Source organism: Salvelinus sp. IW2-2015, linkage group LG18 (genome assembly GCF_002910315.2).
Source record: "Salvelinus sp. IW2-2015 linkage group LG18, ASM291031v2, whole genome shotgun sequence".
NCBI classification, from domain to species: Eukaryota; Metazoa; Chordata; class Actinopteri; order Salmoniformes; family Salmonidae; genus Salvelinus; species Salvelinus sp. IW2-2015.
In genome coordinates, this window is record NC_036858.1 from 31973756 (window position 1) to 31989601 (window position 15846).

A 15846-nucleotide genomic window follows, 5' to 3' on the forward strand; every position below is an offset into this window, starting at 1 on the left:
GATTAAGGGCTGATGTAAATATCAAAGATGCTGTGGCAGATTGGATACCCTGCTGCTACTGAATCTAGATCTGGGCTCCTGCTGGATCTTTTCAAACTGCCAACCAAATCGCTTCAGTAAATAATTGCTGATAATTGGTAGGAACGTTTGTGTGTGTGTCTTTCGGTGTCTGGCAGGATCGGATGCCGTTCGGTTGCTTTGTTGATTTGGATTCTGTCTGTGTGCGTGTGTGTGCGCGTGTGTGTGCGTGTGTGTGAGAGAGCTGAGTGTCTGTGTACTGATGTGAGACAATCATACAGTGTGTCTGTGCTCCAAGTCTTATGTGCAGACGTGAGTCGCCATTCAACATATTCTGCTCTCTGTGTGACTGTTCCTGTGTCTATGTGTGACAGTTCCTGTGTCTCTGTATTCCTGTGTCTCTGTGTGACTGTTCCTGTGTCTCTGTGTGACTGTTCCTGTGTCTCTGTGCTCCAGGCGGAGGGAGAGGACAGCCTGAAGAAGATGCAGCTGATGGAGCTGGCCATCCTCAACGGCACCTACCGAGACGCCAACATCAAGTCACGTAAGGATGACATCACCGCGCCCCTCTCTCTAGGGGGGGGGCAGGCACTGACTGACACAGTAGAACAGCCCTTTGTGTGTCCGGGAGCAGTGTAATTCAAACTGCTCCTTTTCGCTCACGACAAGCCCAGGAGCGTTGTGCGGTGCCATGCACAGTGGCTGAATTGAACAGAGTGTGCTTTTGGCTTGCCACATTCAACGTTTCCCCTCAGTGCATTTCTCGTTGTTTCTTTAGTTACTTTAGTTTCCCTGCTGTCCTATTGGGTGGCACTCGGTCGAGTTCTTTTGAAGGAGGAAGAGAGGTCTGGCTCTGACAGGGCGTCCATTTTGTGTCGCTGAGGGAGATGCGTGCCTCATTCCAATCGCATGGTGTTTGTGCCGAACAGATCCCAGCCAGCACTGTTGTGCCAGAATCGAGCTCAGTGCTAGAGATGAATGGAGGCAATCCTTAAAGACCTCTCTTATATTGTGCTAAATGTTGTGTAGTGGAAGCTAAGGCCAGTCTGTCGAACAGTTTGTTTATGTAGCTTTTTCTCCGGTTCCTGACTTATCTGATATTCTTTGAGTGTGTCCTATGATATGTGTGATAGATGCTAACTTGTGTTTTTGTATCCTCCTTTTTCTTCCACTTCTCTCCACCTCTCCTCCCCCTCTGGTCTCTCCACACACCCCTCCCTCTTCCTCCTCCTCCACCTTCTCCCCCCGTGTTTCCCGCTCACTCCAGCTGCCCTTGCCTTCTCTCTTGCAGCGAACGCCCAGGCGCCCCGCATCATCGCCGGCCCCGCCGCCATGTCCCAGAACGCCCTGCGCACGTCCACCCCGGCCGGCCCCACCCTAATGCCCCTGATCCGACAGATCCAGACCTGCATGCCCAACGGCTCGCCCCACCCGGGCGTCATGACCCAGGGTCCCGAGTCGGGCCTCATATACGCGTCGCCGTACGATTACCCCTACACGCTGGCCCCTGCCACCTCCATCCTGGAGTACCCCATCGACTCCAGCGGGGTGTTAGGTAAGCATGCGTGCCCCTGCGATGCCCAGCCCCACCAACACCACCACCCCATGGCCAGTGGAATCCCGCCCCCACGCTGATCCTGCGCCACTCCTCCTAAATACGGCCCCGCCCCCCCCCCCCCATTCCCACTTTTGTGACGACCCCCCCCCCCCCTCAGAATAATACCACACTCCCTCTTCTCTCGCCCACCCCAGCCTCCCAGGAGATACCACTGAAAGAGAGGGGTCAGCAACAGAAAGAAAAAACATTCCAGCTCTTTATTGCATCTTTCTTTTCACTATCATGAGACAATTCTCTCCTCTAAAAAGCCCTTTAAGAAATGTGTGCATAAATGAACTGGAAGTTAAGTGCTCGACTGGCTCTGTGATTTATAAGAGGGAGCGGTTTCATTCGGAAAAGGGTCCTTACCCTCCTCTCTCCCAGTCCCTGCATACACACGCAGCCCTATGGCTTTGAAAAAAGCCCCTTTAGAAAATATCATATTACAAACGCGACTTGACTCCATTAAGACAGACTGTACCCAAAGGCACATTGTAAATCTGAACTGTTACCAACGCACCAAAATGTCAACAGCAGCTTGTCCAATTGGGTTGAGCACATTCTAGACAGCCAGGGTGTGCCCTGTCAGCCATTAGCAGCCAGAGTTCCGCCTAACCAAGAGTTCCACCTAACAGAGTTCCACTGGACCAAGCCTCCAACTGTGTGTCTGGGTGAAGGGAGAGGGGATTCAGGGGGGGGTTTGGTGAGTGAGTGAGTGAGTGAGTGAGTGAGTGAGTGAGTGAGTGAGTGAGTGAGGCGGGGTGGGGGTGTTACTGTGAGGGGGGGGGGGGTCGAGGAGCGGCGGAGCCCAGTGAAGATTTCACCCTGTCTCTCTCTCTTGTGTGACCTATACAGCGTCCTCAAAGGCCGAAGAGCTGCCCCTCTACCTGGGGTTTCAGACCTGTCACTTTCCCATCACTGTGCAGCGAGGAGAGCCCTCCAACCGGCCTCCCTTTTAAAGAAACGCCACTTCCCTCCCTCTTTCCCTCCATCCCCTCAAACAACACACACCCGCCTCCTCATCTCTCTCCTCCCTCCCCGCCACCACACGCTGGACTGGTTGAGGATTGGCCCTCTCTGAGCAACCTACAAGCCACAAGGGGAATTCTCGGCCCTTCCTCTTTTAATGTCTGTTCAAAGTGACGTGTGTGTTACTGATCAACCCTTTTTGATTTCCTGTCCCGATGATGATGATGATGATGATATATTTGTGTATGATGGTGAGGGAGAACTGAGCTCCACCTTGCTGCAGACCCCCCTTGGGGGCGCCCCCCTCTCTCTGGGTGTGGCTTGGGGGCGTCCTGAGGGGTAACATGAGGACGGTGAGGGGTCAGAGGGGGTCGACAGAGAGGGGTTGCGGAGCCAATGGGGGAGATGGTGTGTGTTGGCGATGGGGCACCTGCAGTTAAATCATCTAGGCATGACAGGCTTTATTCACAAAGGGATTTGAGGACATTCTGTCCCGACACTGACAGTCTTAACTTCACTCTTATGAAAAATATTCACAGAATGAGACTTTCAGCACAAGTGTAGCCACGCCAAATGACAGTCAGTGAGTGAACAACATAGCCCTTTTGTATAACGCATTTTTGCATCGACTCAAACGGAGTGTCCTAAAATGGCTTCGGGAATAGGGGCCTGGTGTGTGTTGCTGTCCTTCTCAAAGGACAGACAGGAACTCCTGGCACTAATTCCTTGTTCCCTTCCTGTATTCTATAGGTATGGCTTTCCCCACGAAAGGCTAAAAGAGTTTCTCGGATCCTTACTGAGCCCCTCATCTGATCTGAGTGTTGACACACATGCGCTTTTGTTTCACAGCTGCCTTTGAGTGTAATGAACCAAGAGCCGGGCATATAGCAGTCAGACAGGCAGACAGACAGACAGACAGACAGACAGACAGACAGACAGACAGACAGACAGACAGACAGACAGACAGACAGACAGACAGACAGCAGCAGACAGAGACCAGACAGGCAGGCAGAAGACAGAACAGGTAGGCAGACAGACTGGCACGGCGGCAAGCAGGCAGACAGACAGACAGACAGACAGACAGACAAGGCTCCCTCACTACTGATGTTTACACCGGCCAAACCTCCCCAAAGAGGCACAGGCCTTAACGCCATGCATTATGTGTGAGTGTGTATCGTGCTCTGTACACACATTCATATATGTATATTTTCGCAGACCTACGGTATGCGACTGTTCCACTGACTGCTATGTCTGGGATTGAAAATCTATACAATACTGTCACGCTTTACTAATCACTTATTCATTGCCTTTTTTCTACCTGTTCTTTTTATTTTTTTATTTTATAAGAGATGTTCATTTTTTTTACTACTGCAAATGTGCCTAAAAGCTTTCATCTCTGGGCTTTAACCAGAGAGTGAGTGATCAGTATTATATTTAAACGAATAACTGAAAGATGCACTTCCTGATGCTCAACCTGAGATTATGTGACTAGTAAAGCTCCCCTCTGTGTGTGTGTGTGTGTGTGTGTGTGTGTGTGTGTGTGTGTGTGTGTGTGTGGTGTGTGTGTGTGTGTGTGTGTGTGTGTTGTGGGTGGTGTGTGTGTGTGTGTGTGGTGTGTGTGTGGTGTGTGTGTGTGTGGTGTGTGTGTGTGTGTGTGGTGTGTGTGTGTGTGTGGTTGTGGTGTGTGGGTGTGTGCACTAAATGCCTAATTTCTGCAAATTTGTAACAAGGACTCAAGAAAACAATGGATCCTTACAGTCAAGGTTACTCCATAGTCACGAATGCTACTATGTCCAAGATTTCTCCTTGTTACGATGAAGTATATGAGTATAATTTGTGCCTTAACATGTATTTCTAAAGATTTTTCCTAATTGTGTTACATGTGTTTGGTCGTATAAACCTTGATGATATGACGAATTGACTTGATGGAAACGGCGAAGGAGGAAATGACCTAATCCTTGTTTTGGTCATGTTGTTGCAATCCGAGCAGGTGCAGTGACTACTAAGGTTCGAAGGCACGAGCTGCGGGTCCATCCTTACCAAAGGATAGTGACCGCAGACAGAGGTTAGTTTAGCTCTTATGCATTTGGGTTTTATTGTCAATGCCTGCTCACTGTTGGTCCTGATCTGTTTTGCAACGTGTACAAATTGTTCAGCTAGTCGTTCCGGTTTGTGATGTGACGCAACATACTGCACACCCTTCCTAGTCTTGGCCTCTGAGAAACATTTATTTGGAATACATTTGTTCTCAGAGGTCATACGTGGAGGGCTGTACAAGGTGATTCTGAGAACTCGTGACCACAACACAGTAGCCTAATGATGCTTTTGCTATCTAGGTAGAGACACAAACTTACACACAAGCTACTCGACTCTATTATTTCGATGACTTTATGCATCTGACATGATGTCGATGACAAATAATGGACTATACCCCTTCAACAACAACAAAAAAGAAGATCAAATTACCTGTGTTTTAGTTTCCCCCTCCGTTCAACGAGAGGGTTGCAATTTTATTTCAAATGCACTTAAGTCTTCAGCTTCTTACGTGGATAATGTAACGTTTTAATTGATAAATTATATGTCCATTTGTGTTTATTTGTTTGCGGAAATATTCTTTTTGAGAATCTGACCTATTGTATTGTCGAGGACAACACAGAAGTGGGTGTAAACACGTCATGTCATATTTGGGGGGTTTTCACTGTCTAATTGGACTGCAGTATCTTCCCATTTTTGCTACAGTATTTTTTTTAAGTCTCAACAACGACGTTATAAGTAAAGAGGGATGGACACATGGTAGGCTATAGACTGGAAATTGTTTTATTCTGCAGATTGGTAAAACAAGCACAACAGTCAGACCTTTAACTCTCTAAAGTCTACACATGTCACACCTTCTCTTCTAAGTCCATACAGAACAGATACTCCCACTGAATATTGAGAATAATCGAGGTCGTAATTAGAGAAGAAACCGTTTGTGAAATGACGCAAGCAACAAGGAGTTTGCAGGATCTGTTCTCTATCAGTGCCTTTTCTCTGTTTTATCCTTATACCCTAGTGCTTAATACACCAAGTGTGCCTTGTACATACACCCACACTGTGTATCATCACATTTCACTACAGATAATTACTTGTACCCAATCAAGTGAATGTTTGCAATGTGCCAGAAAATAGGATGCAAATGCCAATTGAAAACTGCCTACATGCAGACATTTTTGGATAAATCAACCTACATTTTAGTACATACATTGAAGTTGAAAACCCAGTGAAATTGATTAAATTGTAATATTGTTTAAATAACTCCAATTCATGAATCACTTTTTTTTGCTGCTAGATGATGTGGAACAATTAACATATATAATTAACAGTATATACAAACTGGGTCTAAGGATATTCAGGTTTCGGCACTGTAGCTCTGTCTGTGAATTGCCTCTGAAAACTTGATAGCTCAAATCTGCCCTAAAACAAATAAATTAATATAAAAATAACTGTAATATGGCGTTACTTAAGAAGTGCATATTATACAAAGGGTATTATTACTAAAAGGTCAAACCTTAATCCATAATGATAATAAATGATAATTATGGTAACGGATAGGTAACACTGACAAATTTAATGACAAACCAACATCCGATGAAATTGCACAAAGGCCTATATTCAATCTACCTCTTCATAGGTTTGGCTCCCACACTGATGAACAGTTTTACACCATTAAAACGTTGGTTTATCCAAACATGACGGTAATACAACATAATATGATTGACGTGTCAGTGCGGTTTGGGGGTTGAACCATGAGGCAGGTGGATTGAGTGCAGGCCAAACGGTCAAGCCTGTGTGTAAGAGGCAGACTGACTCTGGGTGAAGCAGGGAGGAAGCTAAGATGGCGTCTGAAATGTGGGCCTTTTTAATAGCTCATATTGGCAAAGATGTTGAACGGTCTCAAAATAGTAAATACACTATCAAATAAGTACATCAATTGGGGTCTAGAGATTTACAGTGCCTTCAGAAAGTATTCACAGCCTGAATTTAAAATGAATTAAGTTGATATGTTGTGTAAGGTGATGTAGACAACACCCCATAATGTCGAGCTGGAATTGTTTTTAGAAATGTTTACAAATTAAAAATGAAAAGCTGGAAAGGAAATAACTGACGATGGATCAATAACATTGTAATACAAACACAAATGACAGATTGGAAAGAAGGAAGCCTGTAGGAAAAAAATATTCCAAAACATACATCCTGTTTGCAATAAGGCAGGCACTAAAGTAATAGTGCAAAAAATGTGGCAAAGAAATACATGTTTTTTCCTGAATACAAAGCGTTATGTTTGGGGAAAATCCAACCCAACACATCACTGTGTACCACTCTTCATATTTTGAAGAATGGTGTTGGCTGCATCATGTTATGGGTATGCTTGTCATCGGCAAGGACGAGGGAGTTTTGAAGGATAAAAATAAATGGAATACAGCTAAGTATAGACAAAATCCTAGAGGAAAACCTGGTTCAGCCTGCTTTCCACCAGACACTGGGAGACAAATTCACCTTTCAGCAGAACAATAACCTAAAACACAAGGCCAAATATACACTGTTGCTTACCAAGATGATATTGAATGTTCCTAGTTCAATTTTTGACTTAAATCGGCTTGAACATCTATGGCAAGACTTGAAAATGGCTGTCTAACAATGATCAACAATCATCTTTTTAGTTATTTATTTAAAACCGGTAAGTTGACTGAGAACACATTCTCATTTACAGCAACGACCTGGGGAATAGGTTCAGGGGAGAGGAGGGGGGATGAATGACAGCACACTACACAGATCAATGTCCCCAATCACTGCCTTGAGTTATTGGGATATTTTGGGGGGGGGGGACAGAGTCCAAGGACAGAGTCCAACACCACTTCCAGCAGCATCTGGTGTCCCATCTAGGGACTGACCAGGATCAACCCTGCTTAGCTTTTGAGGCAAGCCAGCGGTGCGATGCAGGGTGGTATGCTGCTGGCAAAATGCTCTGGTGGTATCTTGACAGAGCTTGACACATTATTTAAGAATAATGGGAAAATATTGTACAATCCAGGTGTCCAAAGCTCTTAGAGAAAAAAACTCTTACCCAGAAACTCAAAGCTGTAATCGCTGACTCAAACATGTATTGACTTGAGGGGTTGAATACTTATCTAATCAAGATATATTACTCTTTTATTTTCACTTAATACATTTAAAAAATCTTCCACTTTGACATTACAGAGTATTTTGTGTAGATCATTGACAATATTTTTTTCAATTAAATCCATTTGAATCCAACTTTATAACACAACAAAATCTGGGAAAGGTAAAAGGTTTTGAATACGTTCTGAAGGCACTGTATACAGTATATCCTATTTTGATTTTCCTCTGGACACTTTACAGTGCATTAGAAAGCATTTTACAACAGCTCTCTACGATACAGTTGTTAAGCTCTTAATACAGTAAGATTTACAATATGTTGTCAAATCTGGTAAAGAAGCCTTTCTTTTCTTCTGTACATCTGTTTGACTGTTGCTTCATTCGAAAAGAGAGACTACGGCACAAATCTTTTTTTGCACTGAATGATTTTAAAAAGTCAAAAGCATTCTTCATCTCCTCTGCTGCAGTCAGAAGGTCAGAACCTCAGACGATGAAATGAAACATATGATCTAAGCTGCATACGTCTTAGACGGACCACTGTGGAGTGGACGGAGAATCCTAGGGTCCATTTTGGATGAGAAATTGCCAGAGTAGGAATGCATTTACCAGAAATATTCAACTTGAGAATGAAAAAAATATATATTTTACTGTAAGCTTCTTTAAATGTTTTGTTGTTGCAAAGAAAATAGTATTTACTTGTGGCTTCTTGAAATATATATATAAATATATATATAAAATATAAAGCAGGAATGTATATGAAATGTCAGAAATAGCAAGGATTATTCTATAGGGCTATTTGTAGGAAAGACAAATATGCATCATAGCAGCTTTATAGCACCACTTTAGAAAATGTCCTCTATTTTTGAATATATTTTAGGGCTTTATACAAAAGACAGGACCTTTTCAGTGTTTATATGCAAGTGCATTTTATATTATGTGTCCTGTGAATTGTATATTGTTTCCTAGGCTGAGGGCACTGGCTGAAGTGACGGCTTTAGCTTAAACTCTCATGGCTAGTGTGCTATTCTAGAAAATACCATGTAGTGTTGCTTTGTATCATTAAAGCAAAGATTTTCATGCTTGTTGTAAATAGAAAACATACTTTGAAAAGGCAATAAAAAAATGATATTGAGTAAAAAAAAAAAATGACAAACACTGTTTTGGCCCCAAAAAAATTTTTTCACCACAACGATGTGGTCTTCTTGAATTTCTCACTGTATCCTCTCTAAATTAATTTATTCTAAAACAATGAGACTTATTAATATTCACGTCCACCACTACTAGCCGCTTGACTCATGAACCTCTGAAGTGCTCTAATATTTATTAGCAGTCAGGTAACAATAACTTTACTGACTGTTGTCGACGACGCTACCTTCCTCCATCTCATTTGGATCTTTCCCTCTGCCTAGATTTACTGTCCATTTACTTGACTGCTACTAACCATTAGAACTACTGTAATTGTCTTTTTTAATTTCCTCCTTTTTAACACGTGAGCTGAGGGGACGGGACTGTCTTTCACGTTACGTAAAACCATGCTTTCATGACTTTACGACATTGTAAGGATATAGATGAGTAGCTCTTCCTGCACTCTTGGATTCAATCAACCCATCATATGAATTGTCCTTTATCTATACAAACAGAAGAACGCATGAATTGTTTTCATTTCTGACACAGCGTTTTGCGTCCAGCGCTCTGGCTTCGGTCAAAGCGAACATGTTGTGGAAGATATGGAAACATATGGTGACACGTGTAGATTGGTCGGTCACAGTTGTGGCGAAATCGCATGGTGGATTGAATGGATGCATGGTATAGCTCTGATTAGTTAAGCCATGTTTTCATCCTGCTGTCGCTAGCTGAGACTAATCTCCTCTCTATCTTTTTTCTTTCCTTTCATTTTTGTTTCTCTCCTTTTATAATTTTTCTCTCTTTTCTGTTTGTTTGTTCCTTAACCCCCCCAGCCGCCACTGGCAACTAACCCCTGACCTTCTGACCTTCTGAAATCTTCAACCAATGACGACCTGGCCATTGCCCGCAGATCAGTTCTTTGGTAGAAGGGGAAAAAAGCAGCCTTGGCTTGTTACAGTCAGTCAAGGCACAGCTTCTCATCACCTGACTAATGGACACACTACAATGGCTTGGCAGCCACCTCCTGCCTGCCCAGTCTGCTTATTAGGGGGACAGATACTGGCTCTAGACCTGCACTGAATCATTGTTAAGCAATAAGGTCTGATATGCCCCCTCTTATCCTCCCTGACCGAGTCCCCGCCAAGCAACCCCCAAACACACCACACTCTAAAACACCCTGGTAACACCCGGTTGGTCGCCTCCTGAAGATCAAGAAGGATGCAAACCTCCACTCCCCGACCGCCCAAAATCACCGTACCCCCTGGTCCTGCCACATCGCCCAGGTGACCTTCCCACTGTCATGGTAACTGAGCTGACTATGAATGTATAGCAGTGTGGTGAGTCCTGCCGAGTCTCTCTCTCTCTCTCTCTCTCTCTCTCTCTCTCTCTCTCTCTCTCTCTCTCTCTCTCTCTCATCTCTCTCTCTCTTCTTCTTCTCTCTCCTCTGCTCTCTCCATCTCTCTCTTCTGCTGTCCATCTATCCCTGCCAACTGATGACCCATCTCTCTTCACTGACTATGAAGTCCTGGGTCTTTTATGACACGGAGACTGAGGAGGGTTCATTTAAGCAGGACTTGAAGAGAGACTAGGGGCTCTATTCAATCAGACAATCTGCATAGTGGTTGTTTTGGCTGTGTGTCAGGTGAAACTGCGTTAGAGATGTCAAATCCACAAGTGGTTCCTGGCATTATAAAGCGGACATTGCCATTGGCTGCAAGGAGTCACTTTAAGAGAAATTCCATGCAGCCTTGATTACAAGTTCAAACGCTGGAATATGAGATGTAATCTACACCTAGATTAGGCTGATAGAAATCCTCATTATTTAATTTCATGATTTGGCGTCATTATTTCTATATAGCCTACACTTTCTTCTCCTGCACTTCCTGACGCGAGTGGAATGGGTGTGGCTTTGTGACAATGACAGCTGCAATGCAGTTACACCTCCAACACCGCCAAAACATCAGCTGTGTTGGGTGTCGGCTATCGCCGGTTAACGCTTCATCTGATTTAATCTAGGCCCTAGGGTCAAACAGAGAGTTTCAAGCATATAGAAGGAAAAGTACCTGCCCCGTTACCTGGCATTGTCGTTGTTGTTTTTCTGCCATAAAGAAATATCTTGCAGTCAACTGTTTCTTTGAGGATGTAAAAGCCATGCTTGCCTACCTGCTGTACAAATGTATTGAAATTGTAGATACATGTGTAAAAAATGGGGGAGAGCACCAATGTAAAGAAAATAGACACTTTTATTATACATGGGTTTCTTTCATGGGAAAGAAAAAAAATGGGTTTCTTTCATGGGAAAGAAAAAAAATCTATTTTTCAAAAACATAGTCTTTTATACCTTCGACTATTGTAAAGAGACATTTGTAATGAAACCCTTTATGTCATGAAAACAATCCTGTTTTCTTTCTGTGGATGGAGAGTGAAGACCAAAACAACCTTTCATTTTAATTCGGGGTTGAGGATTTAACTGAAGTGTAAAAAACGACAAAGTGCCTTATTTTACTCATGGTTTCTGATATCTGAATGTGTCATCAGCCTTTAAGCTGCACAGGACAAGTCAGTGCACACAGTCTGTCAGCCACTGAGAGATGCCCCGAGACGGAGTCAGTCACCTCCGCCTTGTTGTTACACTAGACAGACACAGTTCCATACATACATAAGAGTACTTTTTGGTGGCTCCATAGCGCAGAAGGCCGGTGGCAACTTAATTGGGGAGGACGGGTTCATAGTTATGGCTGGAATGGAATAAATTGAATGGTATCGAACACATCAAACACATGGTTTCCATCACAGGAGGCTGGTGAGGGGAGAACGGCTCATAGTAATGGCCGGAACAGAGCAAATGGAAAGGGATCAAACACCTGGAAACCATGCGTTTGGTGTATTTGATACCGTTCCACTTATTCCGCTCCAGCCGTTACCACGAGCCCGTCCTCCCCAATTAAGGTGACATCAACCTCCTGTGGTTTCCATGTGTTTGATACCATTCCATTTACTCCATTCCAGACATTATTATGAGCCGTCCTCCCCTCAGCAGCCTCCTGTGCTCCATATAGTAGGAATATCAGTAGTATACCAGTAGTATACCCAGGGCCGGCTCCAGGCATAAGCAACATAAGAAGTCCAACTCGTGCCAGCGTCGCCGTGGGACTCATTGGGTTAATATGGGCAAAATATGTAGAATTGCAGGAAATTAGCTTTAAAACAGCAACAATTTCTCTCTACACCATGGTAAAATTGGTAGAATTGCAGGAAATGAGCTTTAAAACTGTAAAAACAAATAAATCTCTCTTCCCCAATGGCATAATGAGTAGAATTGCCTGAAATGTTTTATGAAATTGAAAAACATTCTCTCCGCCCCATAGCAAAATCTGTAGAACTGCAGAAAACTTGCTTTAAAACTGCAACATTTTCTCTACACCCCATGGCAAAATGTGTAGAATTGCAGGAAATGAACTTTAGAACGTACATTTGTCTCTCCATTATCAAGAGGGGGGCCACAAAAAAATGTGCCCGCTTGGTGGGGGGGCCCCCAACCAAATCTCTCTTGGGGCCCTCAAAATGATAGAGCCGGCCCTGAGTATACCAATACTGTCTGAGTCAGTGTCTACACAGTCCTATCAATGTCCTAAAGGGACAAATAGTATTATAATGATTGTAAAACAGAGCGGTAACATGTCTGATTGGCCTTCTTATGGTATTTCACCATGAATCTTCTGAGACCGGTTGTCTTTGTGGATGAGGGCCTCAGCTCAGAGTTGCCCAATTATTATATCCAGTAGTAGTAGCTACTCATGCCAGGACAGTCCCAAGGTTTTTCTTGACATTCTCCAGATAGTCGAGCATGTCTTTACCTTTCCTTGAGTGGAGGGTCTGTGGTTCTTTATAAATAGACTGTGTTTTACTGTTATAAGTGCTGTTCTGGACTGCCTTATGTAGGAGTTGTCATTGGCATAGACATCCCACTACCCGTAGAGCTGAGCTCTCTACCATGATGTAGTTCTCTATCACCTATCACATGAGATGAGGACTTGTCTTTTTTTGCCCTCCTGATTTGCTTTCTATAGAGGAGTATTGGGTCGGTAGTCTCAGTGACCAGACATCTGCTGACTCGGCATCTGCGGTAGTTCTAGGTGAAGGGTTTATGTGGTTGTGGTAACGAGGTGGTCGACTGTAAAAGCCTGCGTGTAATTCCCGGTCTACACCAGAAAACATCGCTCCACATCCCCTTCTTTATTTACTATGCAACAGAATGGCCTCTAGTGGTTTATGGAGAGTTTCTGTGTCTCAGATTGTGTCTTAATGTGTGTGCCGTTTAGATTCAGTCTCAGTATTATGTTTCAGAAATTGTTCTGTTGTGCAATTGCATATTATTCTGATCAGTTATAAAGGATGAATTAGTATGCATTCTCAATAATTGTTATGATTATGATTATTGTCATACCTATTATTATCATTGTTATTGGTCCTCTTATTATTATTTAAGATAATGGATTGACTTTGAAGTAAGACTAATATTTGACATAAAATGTTATTGGTGATAAAATAATGGTGGCAAACAAATGGTTTTATTGGTTGTGAGTGAAAACATATCATAGCCAATAAAGCATGGCAATCCCATCCCTTAATAACGTGCATGTTATGGTATTATCAGAGGTTTTTATTTGTGCTATTTTGACAGCATTATTCTTGATCTGGTGTTTTTTTCTGAGTGTGCAAATCAACCGTGTTATAAGACTCCATGCTGTCAAACTCAACTGATTCTGTTAGCATTTACTCCATGAATTGTGTGTAACCATCCCCAAATTATTGCCTACGAGAAAACAGTATGTCTATTTGCAGCCATTGTTCTAAGTTTATAATGTATTTTTATATCTTATTTTCTATGTGTGTAAGACAAAATATTAAATTACTTCTTTACAGATTTGAATTATTAAAACGACAAAATCAGCTACATTATTTGTTTCATTTGAGATTCTTTGTAGTTTATTAAATCAGTGTTTCATAATCCTGGTCCTGCTAATTAGAGTTTTTGCCCTAGCACTACACACCTGATTCCACTAATCAACTAATTATCAAACCTTTGATTGGTGGAATCAGTTGTCTGGTGCGAGGGGGAAAACTCAAATGTGCACCCTTTGGGCACCCAGGACCATGAATAAGAAACACTGCATTAAATTAACTCCTTGACAAAGCCTTATCTCTATTACTGATTCCGATCGTTTAAGTTTTTCCTTTCCTCACATTTAGGGATGTTTGGTTGTGGCATGTTTGATTTAGCCAGTATTATTTTAATAAATGTTTCCAAACAGACATATTAACAAAGAACACTTGTTTTATTACCATCCTGAGGGCACTACTTAACTTTAGAGAGTCTGCCTCAAAAGGCTATAGGAGTTATTACCATACATCTGTATAATGCGGTGGTAATTTTCAGCTATGAAACACTAGATGACACATACATCTAGCTATGAAGTCCTAACCCTCTTACATCATTGGGCCATTTGACTCAATCAAACATACCAGATGCTTATTTTATGAGCATGTTGTTCTCAATAGTTACTGATAAAATGACCTTACATTTCAGAGTACTTTAAATAGATCTGAACAATCATGTTTTTTTAAAATTGTTGCAAACTCTTTGATAGACTTCTCATTATCTTTTGCCAAAGTATTAATCTGTGTTTTAAGTTTGAAGTAAATTTGAGATGCATCTACGGTCAATGTTTTTCAGGGTGGTGTTATTGACTTGAGTTTTGTACAGTAACAATGGCTACTCCCCTCTGCATCTAGGGTAAAATATTAAAAAAAATTGACCATAGTTTGTTATGGAATTTATGTAGCGTCATGAAGGTTTCATATAGAATCCTAGAAAATTGGGACATCCCAGAGGAAGAACGTTTTCATTGGCCTAGAAATCTGCACTATTCTGAGGAGTTTATGGAAAAGTGTGGGAGGAAAATACAAGCGGTGGGTGGCACAATTTCAGTAGGTACAAACCCTAAAGTTCAAATGAAATGAAACTTGAAACAAGTGAAACTTGAAAATATCTTACTTGAAGAACTACATCGTAGCGTACCGAGAAACATTATTGTCCACAACACTGGCTTAAACTTGAAGAACAGTGGGAAAGGAGCCTGGTGATTTGACAAAGTTGTGTTTGTGTTGGTTACTTATGCAATGTGGTTTATACAGTGAAGGACACCACAAACTAGGCTTGCGAATGGGTTGTAAAATGACCCCTGATCACTGATACAGAAGCAGAGAGGAACACAGTGTGGTACAGAGGTGGGGTGGGATGGCCAATCAATACCCCCTTTCACACTTTCTGACACTGGAAGGCATGGATGGACATGTAATTGGGAATTGTGGGATTACTATCTGCGGTTATCTCCACAGCATGAATCTATAGTCAGTGGAACATTCCTCAGATGCCCAAATAGCCACCGGTCGTCTCTACTCTCATACACACACCAACAACAACACCACCTCTGGTCTAGCAACCTGCTGTTATGAGACACACGAGAGCTGTTAACATTTTCCATATACAACCAATTCTCAGCATGGCAACTAGGCTACAAGACTCCCTCCATCACAAGCACACAAATACTTTGTCCAAATCCATACTTCCCCACCCCTCACCCTTTCTGGGTTATCATTCCTTGTTTCACTCCTCATTCTCTTTTTCCCCTCTCCTCGTCCTCCATTCCGGAGCTTTCTAGGGGAATTGCTATGTTTATCACAGGGCTTAAATTGCCTGGGCTGCAGCGGCCCGCTGCTATGTGCTGATAAGATGTGCCGGGGGCCCCGGCGGCTGTTTGGGGGAAGAAATCACATCTGGTGTCGCCACCAGGTGTTGAGCCACGTAAGTGTTTGTCTTTGTAGAAGAAGAAAAAAGCTCTGCTCCCAGATCTCTGATTGGGTTGTGAGATTCTGAGTCTCTCTCTCTCTCTCTCTCTCTCTCTCTCTCTCTCTCT

General features: G+C 42.9%; 1 protein-coding gene across 1 annotated transcript in view; it reads left to right on the forward strand.

Moving 5' to 3' along the window:
* LOC111977852 (KH domain-containing RNA-binding protein QKI-like) overlaps positions 1-10293 on the forward strand; it is a 107681-nt gene extending 97388 nt beyond the window's left edge. The window contains 4 exon segments of the mRNA XM_024007591.2: positions 475-562; positions 1286-1573; positions 4575-4649; positions 9700-10293. Coding sequence (XP_023863359.1) covers positions 475-562; positions 1286-1573; positions 4575-4649; positions 9700-9716 — 468 coding nt within the window. The 3' untranslated portion in view covers positions 9717-10293.
* The last annotated feature ends 5553 nt before the right edge of the window (positions 10294-15846 follow it).